Below are 25,780 nucleotides of genomic sequence, written 5' to 3'. Positions count from 1 at the left end.
AGCAGAATCTTCCTGGTTTTCACATGACTGCTGAAGATACCTACTTTGTTCCAGTGAAGAACAGGAAAGAGCTTTAAAATGTTTAAGATTATTTACCCAAACTATTTCCTGTATGATTCCTAAGGGAACTTATTTCCTATAACTGCAGAGTCCAGTATTAGAAGATGTTGAAAGAAAAGCAGAGTTGGCTCAACAACAGCACTACATAATGGAAAGTTTTCACATCACAAAGGATGCTTTTTTTATGGATACACAAAACTTAAAATTACTGCTTAGATGATACTGAAGTATGGTTTGTTTGAAAAGTTGCATAGAGCTCTTCAACATGTACTCTGTCTCAGAATTGTCGAGGGGGGATTGAGGAGATTTTGTTTCTTTTTTAAAAAAAAAAAAGTCTAAGACCTGTGGGATTTTTTTAATATGAGTGGACATACTTCAACTGAAGAAAATTAATTACACAACCTTGCACCTGCAAAGTTGGGGATTCGAGAAAAAAAATCTGTCTATATCCTCTAGTAACAATCCTAATAGTAATGCTTGTTACACAGAAAAGTGTATTAAAAGTGAATACTAAGAGCCACCAACAAAGAATGCTTGAAGTGCTGTGACAGAAGCAGTTCCCTCTGCTTTCTGCACATTGCTAGCACCATGATCTGTGCACCATGAACTTCTACCAAAAGGACCATCTTTTCCTGCCTCATTTATAACTCAGCCAAGCTACCCAGTCCTACCTGTTTAATAATCAACCATGAGGGTGCTTATGTCCACATATGCATGAGGATCTTCAAGTCTGCTCACCACAAGAACACTACATGCAGTTTCTTCTACAACTTGAAAACACTTTTGCAAGCAACAAAAACACCCCTCAAAAAACCTACCAAAACCACAACAAAACCCTTTTGAGCAGATATGAAAGGAGAAACAGAGCTAACAAGCCACTTGGCCAGTTCTCTCTCATCAGTAACTTGGAATACTATGCTGAAGACTATTGATTGTGTGTCTACTAGATAAAAGAATTCACTGAAGACTTAAGTATTCAACACATAATAATGTATCACCAGCTCTCAGAATTATTTTCCCAATTTTAAAAACAAGTTCACACATTTTCAAGTAGCATAATGACATTTTACAATATTAATGATTCTATGCTGTTGTTAAAAAAGCACAACTGCAGTGAAATGTAAATTCATCACTTGTTTTCCAGACATCTAAAGTGTGAGTATTTTGAGGGTACCCTATTCTACCCAGGAACTTAGAACATAAGAGCAATGTTCACCCTCTGCTTCCCTGGTTTTCAACATGATGACAAAGGGCACGAAAGACAGAGCTGTTGATTGAATCTCAAAGTATACATCTGTAAACTTCTGTTTGAACCAGAGTGTTAGTAAGAGAATCCTATCCCAAAATAAGAGTTTGTGTGAGAAGCCAGCATCCACCTTCAACAATCTCTTCCAAGAGAGCTTCCTGGACTGTTATATTAATAAACTTTTTTTTCCATCTGAGCTTGATCAAAACTACTCCTCACTTTTGCATCACGTCATGGGACAGAGGTTATTCCCTCCCTTGGTGTTATATTCTTCTCACAGATGATTAAAAACGAGCAGCCTTTCAACCTCTTTAAAAGGCCAAGACAAGAGCTTACCACCTTTCATGATGGAATGTGAGCTGCTTATGGATGAAGCATGTTTCATTTTCACTGCTTCTATAGCCTCCAGGTAATTGACTCTACTATGAATGCTCCATCATAGTACAAAGAGAAATTACATAAATCATACTGCTCTTACTTGATATGCTTGATGGGTCTATCCAGCAGTTGTCCTAGCTTGCCTGAGAACAGTGGTGTGTCACAAGCGTAAGCATTATACATACTACACCATATGTCCCTTTCAGGGGCACTGAACAACAGGATAAAGATTTCCAGTAAATATTTACATGCTTTATACCTGAAATAATAGCCTCACCATTGCAACTGCCAAAAAGGGTATTTGCTTTTGCTTGGCTTACATAGTACCAGGGATTACTGTATTGTAACTTATCCTTGACCTTCAGTCAATAACAGATGAGATTTGAACATCCACTGCATATACAGACTGCACTGTAACATACTGCACAGGTATTAGACGTAGGTCACTGGATAAACAAAGGAAGGAGCTCTAACTTCACATATTTTCAGTGGCAGTTTTGCATGTAATTCAAGATGTTCTCACAAGAGGCAACATTTTTAGTCATATTTGCATTAAAACATTACAGTAAGACCAGAAGTACATTCTTACTTTAACAAGTTAAGAACTGTAGTAGAACATCCTGTACCCAAGAAGTAGTTTTTGCCTAGACAATAAAGCCAGTGCTGAACCAAGATGCCACAGAACTTATAGAAATTATTACATCCATTGGATTATCACCCATTGAAAACACTGAATTCACAACAAGGAGCCTTGTGACTGCTTTAATACAAACACAGAACAAACAAGCTGCAAATATGTAAGTCTCTCCAGTTCTACAGGCATACTTAACAAAATGTGTCTGGCTTCACATCACTGCTGTAAAGGACTGGAAAATTAATAAAGAACACAGTCAGAGATCATACCATGGAAATGCCTGCATTTTTTTCCATCCTTGAAATAACACCAAAAGCAACATTAACAACTCATCTGTCTAACCAGTTAATGTATTAGTATGGCAAGCAATTTGTTACCAGAGTCCTGCCATAATAAACTAGTTCTGACCCTTCAGACAGAGCGTATCAGCAAGAAACAGAAGTGAGGCTGGATCTCCTTACTGAATAAGGCTAAAAACTGTAGACCTAACTATGGTACCAAATAAAAGAACAAAAGCTTTAGCTAGCTAAAAATCACTAGAACAAAGCTTCATTTATTATATCAAGGCCACTAAAAAAGAAAAAAATAGTGAGCCTCACTCTACATGGTACCAGCTGGCATTATTTCAGTTCACTTCAAAAAAGACCATTTGTCTTTTTTTAAAATGCAAGACATTGTACTACAGAACATCCAAGCACCCATGCAGCATTTTTATTCTGTTGCAGGAACTATCCGCAACTTCAGGACTTGCAGATGGAAAAAAAAACATCTCTTACAAAAATATTCCACCATAAACTCTGTGTGCATAAATGAGAAGTTATACTAGGGCTCTGTAAAAGTTAGATGTGTATTAACTTGAAAGCCTAACATATTATCCAATTTTGGAACCTGATTCAGAACAGGAAACAGTTCAGGTTTAAGACAAACACTAAAATATAGCTATTCAACTGGAAAATATTATGCTAATGAGAATTTGCTAACATACCACTAAATATTAGAGCCAATTTGGAGTCTATAGCAATGTTTTTACAGCACCGCATAGAATACTTAAACACTATGTGGCTACATTTTTATTAGGTTGGAAAAGATGAATCACAAGAAAAATTATATTAAGCTAGTAAAAAGGGGAGGGAACAGTAATTACATTTCTGCATGGAAAATTAAGTGTTATGCTAAACTTAGGGGAAAAAGAAGTTGTATCTCAAGACTGTCATAAGCAAGAAGAAAAAGAATTTTAATTTTCTGTTTCTAGTCCAGAAATGGACTTTGTTGCTTAACATGAGTATCTATCTGAGTATCTATCTTCAACTGAGCTAATCAAGACTTTATGTTGCTAATAGTATCACCCTCTCTACTCCTATAAAAAAGGACCATGTAAGAGCTCATGAGTCTCAGTGTCAGTGTCATTAGATTAGTCAGTTATCAATAAAAACAAACACACACAATAAGCACTTTGTACAAAAGTCTTAGGGTTGCTGTATGACAAGATCTAACAGGAGACAGAGAAGGTTCTTGGTCACAATTAACATGCAGACATCTGACACTCAAGAGAGTGAAAGGCAAAAGCATTAGACTCACTTTATGACTGTAGGAAATTAAAAATATACTTCCACAGCACCAGAGCTACAGGTCAGAACTGATTTACCCAGCAAATCCAGATACAGATTTGTAACATCTGCTTGGCTACAGCACCTCTTTCAGAAAGACATCTGCTATTTACTCAGGAGACACAGAGCTTCCCAGTGATCTTCAATATCTTTCAGAAAGAGATTTTCCATGAGTAATTAATTACAAGCAGCTTTTAATTCAGAAAACACACACTTATGCTTGTGAAAGTAATTTGGACTGCCAGCTCTTGAAATGACCTGGATATTGCTGCAAGTAGAAATATCATCTGAAGACTTTTGTCTCCTGGCAGACAAACCAGCACCAGGTGTCCCGACTGGCATAAACATGAGGAAAAAACCCAATATGAAGTCCTTAAAGCTCTGCCAGGTTGTGGAAGGCCATCTGCCACTTAATCAGCTGCCATTTCTCCTCTTGCCATACAAGCATACACATCAACAAGCTCAGATAATTTCAACTTCTTATTCAAGTGTATTCTGCAGTGCTACACAGACACAGCTGACACCAAAAGGATATGTACCATGAACCTTCCAGAAAAACCTGTTATTCTACATGATTCTTCTATTTATTTTTTTTTAAGCCACAACACATGACCTTTAATTATCACCTCACTGGGGCTAAATAACAAAAATTACATCCAAGTTTCAGTGCCTTACTTTTATTTGGTTACAGTTAAATCCTTATGCTTCACTGGAAACAGAGTGACAGCACAGACTGCATATTTCAAAGTCTGCAGTCAGAAGACAGTAGGTAGGAAATAACCCAGAACTTTTCCCCATATCCATTGAAACTGGAACCAGCAATGGCTTACAGGATTATCTGTTACAAAATTGTTCTTTTCTTGAAAGAAGCAATACATTAATAAATGTATAAACCTAATTTAAGTAGCACCACAGAAAATGTAAAAATCCATTAAAAAAAAAAAAACAAAACTCACCAGAACGCAAACAAGATAGGCCTTGGTGTCCATTTCTCCCAGGAGTACCTATGGTGTTCAGAAAAAACAAGGGAGAAAAAAAAAGAATTATACTTCAAGCCAGTAGGGGCATCGGGGATGCTTTTTTCCCCTCCAATATTCTTTCCACATAAGCTCCTCAAGCTTCACAATTTGTTTCTTGCTAAGGCTTGATGGCATATTCAACAGCAAGATTTAGCATTAAAAGGTCAAACTGCTTGAAAAATACATGATGAATTTCCAATACATTTTTCCATTACAACTATCATACTTCACTTAAGCCAATTAGCACCATTTCATTTTTGCTCATTCACAGTGGAATTCAGATAAAAACCCAACTGTCTATACCACCTGCATGTTCCAGTTATTTTATTTGCATAAAGGGAGGTATAGATTAAAAGCACTCTCAAATGTAGTACAAATCAAGTTAGATATAAAGGTAAGCAATGAAAAGGTTAATCCACCCTTACTGTATTGTTTTAGAGCCAATTAAAAACTGACCTAAGAAAATTATTTCAAAGGATATTAATTAAATGAAAGCACTCTTTTGGACTGCCAAGTCTGCACATTACTTTTACACTTATAAGTTTATAAGTGGTCTGTCGAAAACCCCTATCAGCTTTCTTCTGGCTTTACTGGCAGTGTGTGATCCAAGAGCAGGTATTTCAGTAGAAAACAACCTGCTCTGTACCATTAATGTACCTGTTTCCCCCACCTCAGCCATGTAAATGATACTTTGCTCCCAAGGAGAAATTTTCATCTTGCAATCTTGTCTGAGGATTCATATCTATGGATTTATAGGCAAAGATAAAACAAGCATCTGCTACAAAAATGTAAAGTGTAATAAATATCCTCAGCAGCAAGAACTGATCAGCACACTCTCACAAGAGTATTACTTAAACACAAGCTTGGAAAATCTAGTCTGAGTTGTCTCTTGCAACTATACAATCTTGTAAGCAGGTGACAGAACATCATTTAACAGACATTATCAAGTATCCTGAGTCCTCATGGGATGCAAGTTCCAAGCACATGGCAGACAATGAATGCCCTGATGTTTTCTCTCCAGATAAAACAAACACATGGGGAAGACCTTGCAGAGACAGTCTCCAGTGCTATGAACTGCAAGTAGGCAGGGCAGACTGACCATCTCACAAAATCACAGAATGCTAGGGGGTAGAAGGGACCTCAAGAGACCACTGAGTCCAATGCCCCTGCCAGAGAAGGATCACTTCTACTTGACCATTCAATGTTTACACAGAACCTCCAATGCTCCAACTTGTACCTGTTACTCCTAGAGTCCTATCATTGGACATCACTGAAAAGAGCCCAGTTCCATCCTCCTGGCCTCTCTCACTTTACACATTTATAAACATTCATGAGGTCACCCCTCAGTCTCCTCTTCTCCAAGCTGAAGAGATCCAGCTCCCTCAGCCTTTCCTCAAAAGGGAGATGTTCCACTGCCTTAATCATCTTTGTGGCTCTGCATTGAACTCTTTCAAGCAGTTTTCTGTCTTTCTTGAATTGTGGGGCCCAGACCTGGACACAATATTCCAGATGAAGCCTCACCAGGGCAGAATAGAGGGGGAAGAGTACCTCCCTCAACCTACTAACCATACCCCTTCTAATACACCCCAGGATGCTATCAGCCTTCTAGGCCACAAGGGCTCATGATCATCCTTCAATCCACTAGGACCTGCAGTCGTTTTCCTCTACACTGCTCTCTAGTAGATCAGTTCTCCATTACTCTGAAGTCACAGTCTGCTCTTGCTGAAGATGGAGTTAATTCAAGAATGTAAGTGGCAAATTTACTTTACCCAACAGCTGCTTACCTTTAGCCTCACTGACTTTCCTGGCTGAGTGCAGTGGCCCAGCTGATTTTGGTGTGCTCTGGTTCAGTGAAGCAGACCTGACCTTGGCTCCTATAAGCAGAAGATATTTAAACTTAACTTTGTTTTACCAGAACTTACATTGCAAGAAATTTTTAAAAATATAGTTTTAATAAAGCTTCTAAGCAGAAGAAAACAACAGTAAGGCTTTTCATTTTAGCATCAAGATTGAACAAAAACTACTTAAGTCTCAAAACAGCAGCAAATACAACACAGCTCCAGAAACATCACCTGAAAGGTACCTCAGAAGGGCAGAGCCACCAGCAAGACAAGATCAGCTGACCATGTTTGCGACAAGCTGAGCCTTGCATGTCTCCGGGACAGAAGGCTCTACAGCCCCTCTACTGGCCAGTTCTACACTTCCTACTCCACAGTTTGCAATTTCTCATTGCCACATAGTTAGCACTACTAAGAACAGTTTGGCAGTATCACCATTGTGGCTGTCCTCTTCAAGTTATTGCAGTCTGTTAGAGTATCTCGCCTTATTCTCCTTTTTTGCACGACTACACAATTTCCTTAGTCTCTCCTCACAGATCATGTGTTTAGAGACCTTAAGCATCTTCCTAAGTGTCCAGTTGACCCTTTCTAGTTTCAAATCCTTCAAATCCCTTGATCTGGGAAGGTCCAAAACACACAGTAGTCCAAGTAACAGCAAGCCAAGGAGGAAATAGCAGCTTCTTGTGGCCATGCTGCTTCTGCAGGTGCTGAATGCACATTTCTAGCACCCAGGCCATTGCAGATGTTGAGCAACGCATAGTAGTGTCACTGTGTTGGACTCCAGCAGAAAGCATCAGCTTGTCAGACACCCACATAATTTGTCTGTTTCAAAGCGATTTACAGTTTGTGGCACATTCTGTTCCTTTTCACTGTTTACCATTTAGAAGCATGTCATTACAGTGTGGCATTTGGCAGGCATCTCTTCTATTTATTCACAGGCATGCTAGATAGCAGCTTAAAACTTAGGCCTAAAGCAGAAGCATAGCATTTAATTAGGTTTATCCAATTACAATAACCACTTCACCACAAAGGTGGTCAGAAGCAAGCTGATTATAACTAGGATTTAGAAGAGAGACAACAAGCTTATTTATCTGCTCCTATTATCTCTTTAATTTTGACTACAGAATGAGTTGTGAACTGCTGTTTGTAGCTTGAGTGAAGAATCACTGTCAAGACAATAAAGGGGTCCTGGCTCAAGTAGGAATAGGAACCAGAACATCATTTAATACAAGGCCAGAAAGTAACGTTTCCTTTAGCACCAGATGATGAAGCACAATTGTCTTATCTTTGTTAAAAATCAGAGAAAACCTCTGTTTCCACTTCATCCATGAAAAACAAAATAAAGGGAAAGCAGCATGAACATGAAATACATTAACAGGTATTTCATCTATAAAAATATACTTTACTTAATAATACCTCATTAAAAAAAAAAATAAAAATCCTCATCTCCCCAAAGTCCCTTCTGTCCTGAAAGGGGAGAAGTTAATGCAAAGTCTGCATGAGGCTGAGGACCATCCACTCAGGATAAATTCAGGGTAGGTCTACCATGCAGATCACCAGCAGCCACAAAGTCTGTGCCTGAGCTTTGTGATAGAAAATAATTCTTAATAAATCAACATAAACCCCATGTGATTAGCTGCCACATAGCAAAGTGCATTTAGTTCCTGTGCCATGCAAATCTTGGGGGTACCATGGTGCTAACCTCCTCCTCATTTACCTCAAGTACCTCAGTCAGCTACAACGAAACAAAGAACATTTTAGCTTTTCTATAAAATATAACAAAACCTGAAGCGCCACTGATGTTACTTTAATTCCTCCCAGTTTTCTGAGATGATTGTATAATAAACACTGATGCAACCACCTGCAAAAGGTAAGATACAGTAACAAGAGGAACTAGAGTTTCACATTATCTACAAACCAATGTGTATACCTTTTGGAGTGGGTTTCAACAAATGTAATCTAGGTCTTGGTACTGCTTTCAAAGGCACAGCCTCTGAAGTACCATTCTGGCAGGCTGGAGTTGAAGGCCATTCTCCATTCTTGATGATGACTGTGGCACTTGCAGCTGCAACACAGAACAAAGAATTTACTCCAGACAGTATCTAGTTTTGGGAAATACTAAAACAAGTATGTTTAACCTGAGGATAAAGTTAGGAGAAATACAAGTTGGAATAAAAATAGTACCACCACCTCTCATATCTTCAGTACAGACTGATGAACTGTAATATATTAATTAGACTATTAAAAACACTTCTCAGAATTAGACATACAGCTTTGAACTATGCATAAGAGAGGGATATTATATTTAAAAGTACATTGATAAAGACACATAAGTACATGTCTGATCTTGCTGGACAAAGCAAACAAAACACAGGTCAGGCCAAGAAAATGCATCTTCAGTACACAGAAATTCTGGCATCAGAACTGAAAATTAAAAAATAAAGACAAAACTCAGACAACTTCCTCATGCAACACCTTTCGCTCTTATCTCTCATTTGAGCTGAGCCCTCTGTTTCAATGATATGGTGCCCACACCACCAGCAGACTCTCTGCTTTCTGTCACCTACTTCCCCAGTGACAGCAGAGAGTCACTCAGGACACTGCTTCTGACACTGACAGACCCCAACTGGGACTGGCAAGGCAGTAAGCAATTGCTACCTCACACCAACATCAGGTCTCCAACTAACAGGGTTGCTGCCACAGAAGACCTCTTATTCTCTTTCAAAGAACTGGAGATATGTTTGAGCTCATTGTCACTAAGAAAAGTTGTCTTTAAAAAAAAAGAAAAAAAAAAACCCCAAAAGCCCCCCAAAACAATGCTTTGCCCAGATTTGTTTTATTTTTGCAGAAAATATGAGAACGCTTCTAAAGGAAGGTAGGTTGTGTACATTTTGGTTCACCTACCAAAAAAGGTACGCATACCAACAAGCACAAGAGTAAAAAATAGACATTGCCTTTACCAGAGACATAAAAAAGTCACACTGGACTAGTTTGTCACACCATTGACTTTTTCGCTAGTCATTTAAAAGAAGGAAAAAAAAAGTAGGGAGGGGCATAATTTAATAATAGGTTTGCCTCAAATTACTGCTTCAATGAGGCTGATTTTTTTAAAGGTAAGGTACATATCTAATGTTGTCCATCAAAAAATAGAACACATAGACTTGAGATTATTTTAGTGTCATTAAATGTACTGGCATAAACCATGATAAACCATGTAAGATAGCAGCTTCAAAAAGATGCTTTTTGGCCAATAATCAATAAACTTTCAAACCACAGAAAGAGGGACAGAACTGATTTCCCTTTTAGAAATAAATGCAGCTGAAGTTCTCCTTTTTCTTAATCGGAGACTCCCTGAGGGCACAAAAGCTAAAGATTTGCAGAAAAAAAATCTATACCTGCAGAACAATTCATATAATGCAACAATAACTAATTCTGTGGGAATCCTGTCCTGATCAACATCAGGCAATTTAAGCCATCTGTTTTTAGTAAAGCATAAGACAGGAAGCAGTCCTTAACTTTTCTGTAAATCACTACATTAAAGATTTTTGCTCAGAGTTCACTGCAAGTACCCAATAACTGTCTAAAAACTGCTGCTAGGATCAGCTTTTTAACTTCTGAAACACTGTTTCCTTTACATACAACTATTCTGATGCAATTTTAATTTGGATTTTTTCCTAACCTCAGAGTTTAAACATTTCTGTATGTTCAAATTAAGGCAATTTTAGCTCAGAAATAAAATTAAGATGATTTCCATGCTGTTAAAAATTGCATTTTGCAATGCTCAAACAGGCAACCTGCATGTAAAATGCACTTTCATTAAAAACAGCATCTCAAGCTTTATGATTTCCACGCTTCTCAAATAGTAAGATTTTTCAAAGAATCATAAAACCAAGGGCTCATTATACAGAAAAACCTCCTCAAGTTGTCCCAGAAAACTGCCAATCTGACCACTTCCCATAACAAAGGGCTGAGCTGACACAGCAGGAGGAACGCTCTGGTTTCTGATTTTTTTTTTTTTTTTCTCTGCTAACACAAAGCAAAACTCCTTAAGGAAAACAAGCTAAGCTATTTTGCCAATTCAATACTGTTGACAGGACCACAACAGCTTGTCATAAATCTCATAACATTCATAGCTTAAGCTTTCTATCTTTTTGAGTCCAAAACTAAGAAAAACATTTCTGGTTTATAAATACAGATTATTTTTTTTCCCCGACACTACTGTAAAGTAGACTAAAATGAAACAATAAAAACCAAGAATTGTGCTTAATACTAGAGGACAAAAAATTCATAGTACTTTCCAGTTTGATCATGAAAACTTAGTTACTAACACACGAATTATAAGTAACCTGAACTCATCATACTTACAAAACCTCACTGCCAGACATAAACCATTCTCTTCAAGTGTAAGAAATTAACTAAAGAAAAATAATCTCTCAGAAAATCAGCAAGCCAAAACACTGCATACATTTACCAAGCTCCACAGAACAAAATACATGCTTTAAAACAGAATAAAAAGGAACATAACCTACTTCTTTTTCCAGTAAACGTGGCTAACAAAGGAATAATACAAAAGCTGTAAGATCCCACTGCCAGCAGCATCAGTAAGGTAATATCATAGTGGCTTCCCGAGTCAGCCGGTGGTGTTAATGTAGAATTGATGAAAATAATAGGAGAAAAATAAGTATCTGTGCAACTGCGGAGTCCTCCTGGTATAGTCATTTAAAAAAGATCAAAGCAAGCTTAAAGCCAAAGAGACTGCAGCCATGTTCAACCTCTCATGCTGCTCACGCTGACTCTCGGTGAATCGGAGTGGAAAAAACTGTAAGCTTGAAGGCAGTGAACAAAACAGATTAAACCAGCTAGCAAGTCTAAATAAGGAGTCATCTGTTTGGATACTTAATCTGAAAAGACTTTGTTATGAAGCGATGACCTCTCCCTTTGTTAAATGAGTTAGAAAAATAGAGAGGACAAAGCTGCTTAGGAATTCCATATACAGTTCTAAACCTGAACAGCAGAAGTCAACATGGCTGTCACGGTAACAGAACCAACCTGATTACACAGGAACATGCACTGCATATTTTATTACACATTCCTATGCTTTTGAAGAATAGGTTAGGTCTTAGTTTTTTAATGAAGGCACTACCAGGGATCAAAAAAGAACAAGAAAAAAATTTAGTTATATATGAATATATGTCTATGCGCATGCATAAGCTATAGACATGTTAAATCACAGTTCTCTTTTTCAGTCCATTGAAGACAGATTTAAATGACATCTGGCACAAAGGAAAGGCCTTTGCTCAGTCTCAAAGAAGTAACAGATGATGTGATAGTAACAGAGTATTTGAATGTACTCATTTGAATACATATAGCTGGGAATACTGGTATGTCTGACAGTCATGTATATTTCCTTTTGTTATTTTTGCCCCTAGGAACTCCTACAATTGCTGGTAGAGACCCTTTGTAGAGCTTCAAATCAAAGCTAGCTCTTATTTTTTCTCCCCCCAGTTTTGATCCAGATACACCAATGCTTACAGTTGCTTTAGAAAGTATAGAAGTCTACCCATGTAAAGTTACGCTGTCAAAAAGCCTTACCTCCTTTCATCTCATTTATGCTTTTTGTCATAAAAACTCTAAAAGCAGATATAACCTAGTTCAAACAAAACATTTAGTACCAAAAACCTATAACATGCTATTTCAAATATGACCAGTAACCCACCTGCACCATTCAGACAGATGTCATTTCTTATTACACACTATGTAAACACAAGGAAACTTTTGCTCAGGACAAGTTGCTGGTTTTGTCACATTTCAGGACGGAAGAGGAACTGTTACTGAAACCTTTACTCACCAAACCAAAATCCAAGGTTTAAAGCTCCTTCGGGTAGCATGTCTCAATAAGGAAAGTTGTAAATTAAGAGGGAAAAAGAGTAAGACTGAGAACCAAGAGTAAGTAGTACAATGGGAATTAACACAGCCATTTGTCAGACCAGAATTCCTTCAAAGGGATTTTTCTAAGAAGCACTGGATGCTGGCTATCAGTTAAAACTCATACTTACAATTACTGCTGAAAAGACTTCTCTCACTCTGAGTGCTGCTGACGGAGGAGATGCTAGGTGTTCTCTCAAGCACTGCTCTTTTGACAGGCACTTTGGACTTGGCGAATGGTTTGCTGGAGCTAGCCCAGGAGGCCGGAGAATTCTTCACAAAAGCATGCTTCTCCCTTGGTGAAGATCCCACACCTGCTAAAAAGGGGAGAAGGGGGAGGGACAGAAAAGAACAAAAGGAGTTGGAAAGAAGCTTAAACAATGGCTTCTTCTAGGTATTCGCCTCCAAGTAAAAAGATTTACACATTAAAAGTACATATAAAGAGGCTTAATCTACCTCATATTGACACCATAAATAACTACTGCAGAAAAACCAGTTTCAAGGATTTAAAAGGATCCCATTTGACCTGCATACTGCCCTCAGGAACAAATCAAGAGCTTTACCGACTGTGCTCAAGGCAGACCTGTGACACAAAAATGTCTTTCTAGCATTCTCCTACCTCTATGTATCATGGTTAGCTGCACTGCTAACCATAACAAAAATATAACCTCCAGCTCACGATTCAAAAAAGATTTTTCTTGTCCCTACCCCCAAAACAGACATTTCCTTCTCACTCTGTTTGACGGGGCACTCCAAGATAATATCCTTTCAAGGACAGACACAGCTCAAGAGTATCATATTGTGTTGTACTCACATGCTGAAAACTGTCTAGTTCTGCAGAACTCGTTAAACAACACTCCATGGACCAAGTTCTTAATGGCCAACTGGTGTAGACACATTTGTGCATTAATTGCTGTATTCTTTTGAGCTTATTGACTACAATGCTAAGTGAATCATATAGAAAAGAGTATCTATACAGGAGATGGGGGTGTGCTGAATTCACACCTAAGCTCTCTTGTTCTACTAACAAAGCAATTACACCTCTACAAGAAAATTTTTTTGTTTACTTCTGAAAAGTGTGCACTCAAGATTATAACTAGAGTGGCCGAGGGGAAGTTATATACAGACTTTTCTTGCTAGCACTTGGTTGACTCCTCTCAGCTCTGACATCACGGTCTTTAAACAGCCCTCTCAATAACTATGGAAAAGACATTTTCATTTGTGTACAAAAAACAAAAAGAAAGATATAGAAGGCAGACTTAATTTTAAAAATATACAAAATATTTTAACTTCTGATGTCATTGCCATTTTCAAGTCTGACAGAGTTAGCCTGTCTTACCTGAAAAGAGACTACAGTGTTTCAGATTTGACTTAGAACAGTCAAGTCTCTATTTAAAGGGATTTCCCTTCTTTTTATTCTTGTAACCATAAGCCACGTTTGTTTTGCTTAATCTCCCATAAGACTGTTGAAATATAACAAAATTAAGTAGTAATTCCACTTCATTTATCAGTTTTGCTGAAGGATCTCCACACATAAGTACCAATAATCAAGAAACCATCCATCAAGAAACCACCCATTTGCACCAAACCAATAAAGCTTGACATTAAAGTGATTAAGATTTAGGCAGGAAAAACACACACGCCAATGGCGGCCTTTCAACAGTAGGTGGTGTGACAGGATTAGATAACTTGCCTCAGAATATCCTGTTAACATCTACGTAAAAAGGAAGGTATGTCCAAGATATTTCCTTCAGTTCAGATCGACTCAGTAACAAAAGGGAAACAAGAACGTACAACAAACATGCATTAAAATAATGGTCACTGAATAGAACACACAAATGTCAATTCAACATGCCTTCCCTCAGATCTCTCTCTGGAGGTGCATCTTTACTATTTGTCTGGCATTACTATGCAAAAATGTATAGGGCTTTACTATAGCCTGGTATTAAACCTCTGAGACAAAATTACTAGCCATGTTTTTGCATTTTTTGTAAATTACTGCAACGGACACTTGAGTATATCCAGCCCAAACAGTATCAAACCAGTCAGAAATTCCTTTTCTAAATTGCCTCTCAGCAAATCAAAATGCATAAACCAAACACAGACACAAAATACCCCCAAAAACCAACAGAAAAGGCCCTCTGTATAAACATTGCATACTAAGTTTATACAACTTAAGAAGTTAATGTTTTACATTTCAAAAGGCAGCTAGAGGAAAAAATGCAGACTGCATTTTATTATTTAAAGATGAAGGTAGAATGTTGGACTGCTATTGTGCTGGACTCATTCATCCAGTTCAAAAGGAATAGGAACAAAACCCTTCTTTCTTCACAGTTATTTTTCACTCCAGAGGGGTTGAGGCAAGCACGCAAAAGAGCTCAGCCCCTTCTTGTACAGCATGCTCCCTAAATATGATTTGCAGCCAGCCCAGCTTCTCTGCAGATGCTGGAACACTGCAGGGCTCTAAACCAGCTGTGAACTTCAACCCATTCAGCCAGCACAGCAAGCTCTATGATGTCCAGTTTCAGAAGCACATCAAACAGATGACCTTTGCTCTTTCCTCAGTTCTACTGCTCAGAGTGTTCCTGTATGGCTTCTATTAAAGTAATTACTCAAGCACGCAAATATATTTTTCAAAAGGCCAGCTTGAAGGACAACTTAAGTCAAAACTCACAATCATTAAGCATCTACTCTAGGTGTTACTTCAATTAACAACTATGATCTTACGAAGTATGACCGTTCCCTAATAAAGGGGTTAAAGGCAACGGTTTTGAAGAGGGAAGCAGGAAGATATGGCTTATAAACAAAAGTACTGGAAACAAGCACAAAAGCAGGATATTTAGTGAACCATTATTATAAAACAAGAAGCAGCAGCAAAGACCAGGCTTTCATCAGTTATTTAATCTAGTCACTGAAGTGGAATACTAGAAATATCACATTCCTCTATGGTGAAGTAATCAGTTGGCAATTCTTTAGAAAAAAGTCTCTATGCAACAACCACACTACTACATGTATGTTACAGTACATCTCGTAGCAGAATGGAATGGAATCAAAATGGAATTTTTCAAGAAGCTCTGGAGAAAAATTTCATACCCATACTCAAATAATTCTCATATGAATCCCTCACAGGTGGTTATTGTCAAAAATAATGCAAGGCTTCCTTTGAACAGCACTGAAGCCTAAACCACTGAGAAAGTAAACATATTCTGGCACTGTTGAACTTGACTTTTGTTGATGCCAGGCAAATTTTAAAGCAGAAGATGCATTCAACATTACTGAGATTCAATATCCACCATTTCAAACCATGTTGATGCATTTCACATCTAGAACTGAGCACAGAGCAACTGGTATGCACAGACCTAGAGACATCTGGAACTCAATAGTTGGAAGCCTTTCCCAAATTGAAACTTAGGGCAGACTAAATACAAAAGGCATCTTTGGATGGATGTTTCTGTTGATGTCTTTGTTTAATCCTGAGGCTAACAGTAACAGCTGGCTTGGCCTTTCATTGCCTTATCTCTCTAGTTTGTTGAATTTTGGATTTTTGTTGTATGCTTTCCTGATTTGTCCTGCAAGCTTAGTTATCCAGAGGGTAAACTTTAAATTAAGAGTTTACGGTTGCCATTTTGAGCACTGTAAGTCAGTAGCAATACTAACAGCTTTGTGATGGCTGCAAGCTTCCCAGGTTGCTTGATTAGCCATTCAGCAATATTGGTTATGCTAGATTATGCTGAATATGTACCAGCATTCCTTCCAGGAATAGTGATTATAGCATGTTTCCTAATTCTACTGTAGATCTACAAATAAATTATTTCTGTTTGTCTCTCCCTTTTCAAGTCTCAAATTACTATCAAAGTTATCAAAGAAAAGACAGGACAGGTATGTTGCTAAAAATGCCTTGACTGCTAAATGTAATTATGGATAAGGACAGTGAATGTTAAGTTACTGCTGAGCCTCGAGATATTTACATAAGCAAGATTTATTTGGTCAGGGAATACCACCTGATCAGAAAACAGTGTGCATATTACAGCAAGACCCAATTCCCCATCTGTGATGGAGGCTTCCACAGTATTGTTCCCATACACCTACAATCCTTAGGAAAGTGCCCCCCTCTGGCACTGGTTTCAAGGAACCAGCAGTAAACGGATGCTATGAGCATAACCAGAGTGCCAGCAGTCACATGAGCTGGTGGTACTCCTCTTGCAGCTCAGTATTCTCAGACTAAAACTGGAAAACTGATCAGCAGTGCTAACAGAGCATTATATTACTAGATAACAACAATGACATTAACTCTTTTCATTCTCTCATAACACTCCCACTGTCAGAAGAGCAACTGGTATGTTTTCAATTAGGGAGAGAGAGAGGGAAAGAATACCATTCATATACATATACTGTTAAATTTCACTTCTTTTCCTTCCCACTTGGCACAGTTATGAAATCTGGCAAACTTCCTCCTAGTTAAACCCTTTCACTACCATAGAGATTCCTCCCTTCCCGATCTTTCCTCAGGCTCAGCTGCTTGTACATTGCAGACACACCAGCATGTCCTTGCAAGTAAATGACAAGGTACCAAGAAATTCCCCTGCAGGGAAGAGGTGTGCACCTCAAACCTAAAGGAGAATATTCGTGTAGATGCACCCACATTTCCGACAGTATTGATATGCAGATTGCTAGTAACAGCCCCTACAAGTATGATCACATTTCTTGCTACAGGTATAACACATTAAAAACTCTGGGAATATATATCAAAACTTAATTTCCCATTTATGGTCCTGATGGCACCAGACACAAAGCTGACAGGATTAAATGCTCCCTTCTGGAAGATGGAAGTCACAATACTGGAAATACCATAGGCCTTGGTATAAGTTACTTTTCTGAAGTTGTCTCTCACCTCCATTCTTCCATTACATCCAAGAAACTCAGGGGATCACACCTCAAGCTACCAAAGCAGATATAAATCAATCAAGTTGCTTTGAAATACTTCATCATAATACATTCCATATTGATACCAACAAAAAAAACAAAACCCAACCTTCTGCTTTTACTTGTTTCTTGTGGACAATTTGGCTTATAGAACTAAATAGAAAACAGTTTATTCCAAATGGATACTTTTATGCTGAACCGTTTATGCCTGCAAAAGAAGAGTAGTACCTATCCTATGGCAAGAGCTCCTTGTTAAAGTGTAACAAAAGAAAATACGTATGGAAGTTAAAGGACATTTTTCTGTTAGCACATGCAGCCAAAGGCAAACCAAAAGTGATTATGCTGAATTCAGACTGCATCATATTATGGCTTCTTTCTGATTACAAAATGTCAATTGAGTGCTCTGGACCTGAATGACCAACAGCTAGGGCAGAGGCTTAGAAGTCAGTGCTTAGCACATCACACTGCTCCAGGCAGCTTCCAGCAAGTCATTCCTGCTGAGGCTGGGCAGGAAGTGAGGGCAAAGCAGAGGAAACACTACCAGGAAACTTCAGCTCAATCAGTCAGAGATTTCAAGAGGCAGAAGGGATGACCTGCAAGGTTCCTAAGCCCTTGCAACTAACACTGCTTCCTGAATCTCTCACAAACTGATTGGCTCAACAGAAATCTTTTCAGATACATTATGTAATTTATTCCTTACATTCTACTGCAAATTAAAAGAGAACTGGCACTTCATTCTGTATCTTGAATGCTAATAAATGTTTTCACTGATACTAGACTAACAAAGACATACTGCTTTCCATCCACTACTACAGGAATCTATGTACACTACCATGGAAAAATGTGCTCTAAAGAATTAACATTTTTGTATGAGAATGAGTATGTGATTGCAGGTCATTCTCTCTTATGGAGAAATAGAAACAATCAGTTACAGAAATCATTGAGGCATCTAGCTTGAAACTGAGCTGATTTTTAGATTTGCTTCAGAAATGGGACTTAATTTCTGAATGAAGAACAGACTGCTTCAGAACCGATTTCTAATTCAGCAAAAACTCCAAGTTCTAGTCAAGGTATAACACACTGGTGAACGGCAGTCAGCAATTATTTTGAAATATATTACAAGTTATTTCTAGTTTAACATGTTCTGCAAATAAAACGACAAAAATAAAATGTCTGAGACATGAGTTTTGCCCTCCTGCTGCCTGCTGCTCAGAACAGAATCAGGGAATTTTCTTAAAAGACTTCCTATTAGGTTAGTGTATTACCACTGAAAACTTACAATTTACTTTACAAGTGAAAAAACTTACCAAAATCTCAATTCCAGCCAAGTTGCAAGCATCTAATAAATGGTATTTTATACAGGGTGGGTTTTTTCCTCTCTTGGTTGCAGGGGAGTCTCCTGCTTCCCACATGAAATGCCAGTGCATGATATAATTCACTGCTCATGAGCTCTTGATTATTCTGGGAATATATATATATGTGTGTGTATATATATATACACCAACTAATACATTTTGGACAGACCAGTTCCTCTCCCTTCAACATATACATGAGATGTGACAGCTGTACCATCATTTAATGGATTTATTACACTTTCCAGCCATTCAAATACAACCAGCAAATGGTTAAGAATTAGCTCTATTTATATTAGCACCTCAGGAAGCAACAAGGCTGTAAGGATTTGAACATTTTTAAGACTTAACTTGACAAATATTTGAACAACCCAGTCTGAATTCAGTGCTGACCCAATTACATGCAAGAGGGTTGGTCTAGGTGACCTCCCGAAGTCCCCTCCATCCTGGATTTAGCTTGTTTGTCTGTAGTCTGGAGAAATTCTGACAGCCATCAACTGTATGGCTAGTTACTCATCTGCGTTGCTGGAATTACATCAAGCTACAGGTTTAACAGTGACACGCTCAAATGACAAAGTGAAAGAATCTGTAATTCTTTACAAGAAGGCTTCAGCTAAAAAGGGAACTTTGTTTCACTGCAAGCTGCCACCTGGCCACAGAAAGTGTTTGTAGAGTTTTGCTTAAAAAAAAAAAAAATTCAAAACCAGCTGGGTAAACAGTAGTGGATAAGGGTTTACCTGAAAGGTGTAGTCACATAAGCAGGGCTTCAGTAGTGTTAGCAATTGACTCCTGCCTTTGCTCATCTCTGCTGCTCCTAACTCCATCCCCCCATCCTCTGCTTTGCATTAGTAATATGTTTACAAGGGAGTAAGGAACCACGTTTAAGAAATCCCTTTGCAAAGGATGGAAAAGTTAACCTGGTATCATTTAATGCATCAAATCCTACTTTGTAGCACTGAAAGACTACATAGGCAAAATGAAGAGCAAAATGTGCTAGGAACAGTGGGCACTGACCAGGCTTTGGGGAGAGGGCATGAAAAAAACATCTCTTGTGGGAAGCATTAAAGTACCAGTCTTGAGAGATCATAGCAAGAGTTCAAACTGTTGAGGCATTGCTTCATGCTTTTACCTTAAGCAGCCTTTTTAAAAGAGAAAGAGTTTGGAAGGCATTCTACTCATTACTGTAATTTCCACCTACAATGACTTAAGAAGCGACAGGTTTCACAAAGACTTGGAGATCAAAGGGTTTTCAACAGCAAATGATTTCTGCTTCTGAAACTGCACCTCTTTTTTTAATGTAGGAAAGAAGTTAGTCCTATAACCCAGCCATGCTTACATTTATTTCCAGTGATGCTGTCATAAATCTACTCTTTATACTCTTTATTTATATCCATCTCTGTTCTTCTAAGACCCTAATTACAGACAGGAAAGCTCTAAATATGTGCTTAGAGAGGTGATGAGTCTTCCAAGAAATTGGTGGCTTACAGGAAGGTAGCTAGTTCACTGAGCAAGTCCCTCAAACTAGCAAGAATCACATCAGAGAATACCCTATACCCACTTTCTTTGAGGAACTCATCCCATAAAGGACTACAGATACAGATTTTATCATACTTTGCCATTTTTATATAATTAAGAAGAGTATTTTGGACTGTTTTATAATCTTAGATTGAGTGGGTTAAAAAAAAAAAAACAACAAACCAACAACAAACAGGTTTTACTTGCTATACTTGGGTGTGCACACTTTCTACATTAGTGTATTGTAGTGTAGTCATTTATAGCCAGGCTACCTTTGCAATTAGGTATATTGCTACATGGTTAAAAAAAAAAAGCACAAAACCTCTAAGAACATTTCTGAATCTCTACAGTAACGATGTTATTTCCAATCAAGAGATTTGAATTGCAGCCTTCAGACTTGATGGGAGATTCCCATCCCCCCACAACCTAACCCTGGTATTAAACAGGCAGCTTAATTAGCAGCTCAACCAGCAGTCTCTCCTTCACTTATGTCCTCCCCTTTCTATAAACTGAAGAGCTGCACCAAAACTAGGCTGAACAAAATACACTATGTCCTGAAATAAATTTCATTCCCCTTGGTACAGCATACACTTGCTTATCATAAATGCTTTATACCTGAACTCTGTTTTTCTCCTCTTCACTTTTATACCCTTCAAGTAATTTTAGTAGTAATGCCACAAAGTACTGTTATATAATCAAACTATAAATAATATTTAATTTTCATTTCTTCTAATAGCACCACACCCTCCTAATTCCTTACAACATGAGACTTTACACTGGTAAGCTGTAAACCACCTCACCCCCACTTTAGCAACTTGTGATTTAGAAAGAATCAAATTTAGCACCATGAATACAGCTCTGCGCCATTCTAAAAGTTATGTCAGAAAGTGCATTAAATATGACTTCCTAACTTCAAGAAACTGGTTAAGTAGTATTATTCCAATGAAAAATTCTCTTACCAGAGCTCAATGACAGAGCAGCTCCTCTGTGAGAAGGTGCTTTAACTGTGCTCCCAATTACACTTTCACATCTTCTCTTCAAGGGCAACACAGATGGGACCTTTTTAACCCTGGGTGCTGATACACTTCGTATTGTGATTGGGTCTTTCTTTGGTATGTTTTTCTCTGGTGTTGTCTCATCTTTCACAGAAGGCATCTGTTTTAAAAATAATTAAACAAACAACAACAAAACCCTCAGACCACCACTGTGAAAAACTGAAGATCTCCTTTTCCAGCACCTGAAATGAAACACTGACCACACAGGTAAGGGATATGCCAAGCTATTTGCTGTCACATTAGAACCACGAGAATCATGTCCTGAATGGCCTTCAACACAAAACTTTTAGTTTGAAGCTAATCACTGGTAATGACCAACACACTAAAGAGGTCATTTTACATCAGAATTTCTTCCTCCCTGAACTCTAATTAAGCCATTCAATTATATGACTGCCCTCAATTTCAAGATAAATTCTTTACCACCCAACTACACAACTCCATATAGCATCAAAACGCCAACTCTGAATCCTTACCATGCCTCTGGGATCTTGATCAAACAAGATCTGAAGCTCTACCATTCTTTCTCACTATTCCTTTTCTTTTAAGCTTTTGTGAGAATATTTGAAAGCACCATACTTCTGACAGGCAGCTCTTCCAAAAATATTTCCCAACCAACCAGCACATGTATACCTCCCGGCCAGGAAATTTGCACCTTCCAGCTGGCTGACTGCCCAAAACCAGGTATATGCCCTCTACATGAGAAAAATTTCCAGACTACTCTTCACTATTCTACCAAGTCCCAGTTCTGCTTCAAATAAGCATACTCCCAATTATTCAAAGCAGACAGTTAAATTAAAATGTTACGAGACTTGTTGGTCTCTGGGTTGTGTGGTACTGCACCACTGGAATTATGTTGATAAAAGTGCATATTAAATGCTGTATTTAGAAAAACTTCACACCAAGGTATGCTATACAGTTTTACCAATTTGACTAAATTAAGGCTTGTTTGCTTTTATTAGAAATCTTATCAACCTCATTGTTTAAAAAAGACTTTACAAAAAAAATTTTTAAACATGGAGTAAGATGAAGGCTGAAGACACTAACTCACACTTGAGGAAAACTGCAACCAGCTTGTAAAACAATTCATCTTCACTCCTGTCATTAGGGAGAGTCTTCACCTCAGTAATCAATGCCACAGTTACAGCTGTAGACACAAAACTCATTCCACAATTTCCATTCAGCACAGTACCATACAGAATTCCCTCTTTCCAAACATTCAAAACATACAAGGATGTAAAGAAAAAAGCTTACCAAAGGAGCAGAATGTAGGTCAAATGTTTCATTTACCACATCTTTTAACAAGAGTCCTTCCTGAAGAATTCCCCTGTTGCTGCTTTGCTCTTTTTCACCTCCAGTCGGGCAGGTGCTTTGAGCACAGGGCTGCATTAAAGAATTTGAACTTTCCATTTTATCATTCAGCATCTCTTTCGAGTTCTCTGTGCATGTTGGAAGTCCAGCAGAAAGAGAGGAGTATGCTGAGGGGGTAGGGATTGCTTTGCTAACATCTTCCGGATTCTGCTTTAACACAGGTGTCTTTGAAGCCTTGTGGGAAGCATTTCTGGGATGTGTCGTGGCATGTACAACTTGGCCAGTGAAGAGGTGTTTGTTAAGATGTAGCTTATGGGGTTTATTCACAGGCAACTCCACCTTAGTATCTTTAGCTAGATCTATTTTCTTTTTCAGCACTTTCATAGAGGGGGACAATTGCCTTGGGGAAGCAGCCAGTGAAGATGAGGAGACAGCCGATAATTGTGGGGACTGGGGAGACTGTTTTACTGCTGCACTCTCTCTTGACTGTAGTACAGGCCTAGACATAACCTTTGGTTTCACATTTTTGAAATTAGGCTTAGGAAAGCTAACAATCTCTGATTTCTTTGCTTTTGATACTGTTGACACCATAGGAGACCTGCCTACTGGTTTTCCTGCAGCCTGACCTGAACCAGCTTTAGACAAAGGCCTTCTATTACGCCCCCCTACAAATGCCTCATTTGGTCTTAGTTTAGAAGACTTGTCTTCAAGTTCTGCCAAAGATGAAATGGAGAAAGTTTTATTTTTTGATTGTTCTTTAGGGGTTGAAGTACATAAAGCAGAATTGCTTTCATCAGCCATAGGACTGAAGACCAAAAAAGTTCCTTCACATCTCAGGTCAGGCCTAACAGTCCTCTTTAATTTTGGTACACTGCTAGATATCAACGAGGTGTGCATATCCTGAAGAGCAGCGTTTCCAGAGACACTCTGGTCTTTGGTTAAGGGTTCACTGGTTTTCTTTGATACTTGTTCTGCATTCACATTATCTATTGGGAGAAGGTGTGCATTATTTACAGGACTATCCATGCACGTTTCAGCATTGGAATTACCAGTTTCATCATGGTCAAGCTTATCCTGCAATGATTTTACTTGGTCATCTTCATTAATCTTAACACATGGTGACAATGCATCTGGCCTGTAAAAATCTACACATCCATCAGCTAGTTTTATAGACTGTGCTTCTGTTTGCTTTGATTCTTTATCAGTCTTGTTAGTGTTTTTCAGACAGCGTTCAACAACTGCAGAGGGAGGGCAAAATACTTCAAGATCTGAGTAGGCATCTGGGCTTTCTGAAATCACTATTGTAGAGGACAAATGAGGTGTCCTTTCTGAGCTCATTCTATCAAATTTCTCTCTCATAGATACGTCAGAAGAGATTAGTATTTCCCTCACATTCATGTCATTGTTTTGAGCAGTTGCCAGAACTTCACATGTATCATTAGTAACATCCAATGTGCTCAGGTGGTATTGTGCCTTGTCCTTTTTAAGGTACTCCATGTTCTGCTCTGAAGAAGGAAGAGGTAATACACACTCAGACTCAGCCTGACTGTAAGGCACAAATTCTTTGATACTCTGATTTTGCATCTTTGCTATAGCAGCATTACCTTTCAGTAAGTTTGTTTCTTTCAAGTCACAGTTCAAAGGAGAAAAGCAAGAATGTTCTGTTACAGAAGACTTGCATGCAGCATCTCCATCTCCCAACAGAGCTCCTGTGCAGTTGTATTTATCAGGTATCTTCTGCAGATGAAGTTCTTCAATGCACTGCTGTTTTAAAAGAATACTTGTTAAGTCACTCTTTTTTTCAAGATCATCTTCCTGCTCAGTCACTATATTTTGGTCAGCTGAATCACAATGTATCTTGGTAGCACAGTTCTTTGAGGGAGATGTAGCTCTGTCACATCCGTAGTTATTTCCATTCTCATCCCTTATAAGTAAAGAAGACTTCCAGCCATTCTTTGCTTTGTCATCTGACTTTTCAACATTCATTTTAAATGCTAAATTTTAAGCTATTTGCATTTTAGACTTATTTAAAATCCCAGAGAATTCAGGTTCTTCTGAACTTCATAGAAAAAATATTCAGGCTTTCCCTGGGACAGGTTAACTGTCCTGAAAAATATTTAAAAAAAGTAGTTCCTTGTTTTCATGTTTCCTGGGAAATTTCAGAAGTTCTGGAATTAAGAAAAAATTAAAAACAATGAGCCAAACCAGAATTTTAAAACAAGTACTCTTAAGTTATTAGTGCAGCCATTTTGACCAACTTCCTTCAGGCTTTTGCAGTGATACCATCTGTACATGCTGACCCTCACAAGCAATTTCTGCTTCCCTGACTGTCAAGCAGTTTTTGAACCCTTTGATGAGTTGTAATCAAGTGTGACTTGAGGGCTGCATTCTCAGATACTTGGCCTGCTTGTCTTCCACGTAAGAAAAAGAACAACCCAAAAGATTTGGGTCTTCAACTGGAAGAAGGCACCTGAGGGACTATATGCTAGAAATGAACCATCATTTTTTCCTCTTTCACCATCAGTAACACAACAAAATGGCACAGTTCCTCACACTGTGTAGTCAAGCTATAAAGCTTATTATTGCACAATGTTTGGAAGTAAAAAACATATACAGGTTTATACATAAGCAGGTAAGAATGACTAAGAAAAATGTGTTCAGAACTGAATACCAAACTGACTCAAGCAGCTCTCAGTCACAAACTGCACGCAGCTAGAAGAACTCTGGGGAAGTATCACTACATACTCACACTGCTGTTCTTACACTCTTCACTTAGATTCAGCCCTGATCACTGGTGGATATGGGACACAGCATTAGGGGGATCTTCAGTCTGACTTCTTATGTACAAGTTTGCAAGAAGACAGTAAATTGAAAGATCCAAATGGCAATGATGAAACACTGCTCTGTAAGCTGCAGTCGA

General features: G+C 38.3%; 1 protein-coding gene across 12 annotated transcripts in view; it reads right to left on the bottom strand.

Moving 5' to 3' along the window:
* MTUS1 (microtubule associated scaffold protein 1) overlaps positions 1-25,780 on the bottom strand; it is a 116,747-nt gene that overhangs the window by 60,444 nt on the left and 30,523 nt on the right. For 2 of the 12 annotated variants that reach the window (XM_071743422.1, XM_071743421.1), the window contains exons 2-7: positions 22,804-25,028; positions 21,457-21,652; positions 12,839-13,024; positions 8,713-8,847; positions 6,729-6,818; positions 4,882-4,929 (exon numbers count right to left, since the gene is read on the bottom strand). In XM_071743422.1, the coding sequence (XP_071599523.1) occupies positions 4,882-4,929; positions 6,729-6,818; positions 8,713-8,847; positions 12,839-13,024; positions 21,457-21,652; positions 22,804-24,846 (2,698 nt within the window). In that variant the 5' untranslated portion in view covers positions 24,847-25,028. Of the gene's footprint in view, positions 1-4,881; positions 4,930-6,728; positions 6,819-8,712; positions 8,848-11,311; positions 11,645-12,626; positions 12,686-12,838; positions 13,025-21,456; positions 21,653-22,803; positions 25,029-25,780 lie in introns of those variants that run through there. The other 10 variants (XM_071743428.1, XM_071743427.1, XM_071743429.1 and 7 more) reach the window with 9 other exon arrangements.

This window comes from Heliangelus exortis, chromosome 4 (genome assembly GCF_036169615.1).
Source record: "Heliangelus exortis chromosome 4, bHelExo1.hap1, whole genome shotgun sequence".
Classification (NCBI taxonomy): domain Eukaryota; kingdom Metazoa; phylum Chordata; class Aves; order Apodiformes; family Trochilidae; genus Heliangelus; species Heliangelus exortis.
Note: the sequence above shows the minus strand (reverse complement) of the source record. Positions and strands in the feature narration are given on the sequence as shown.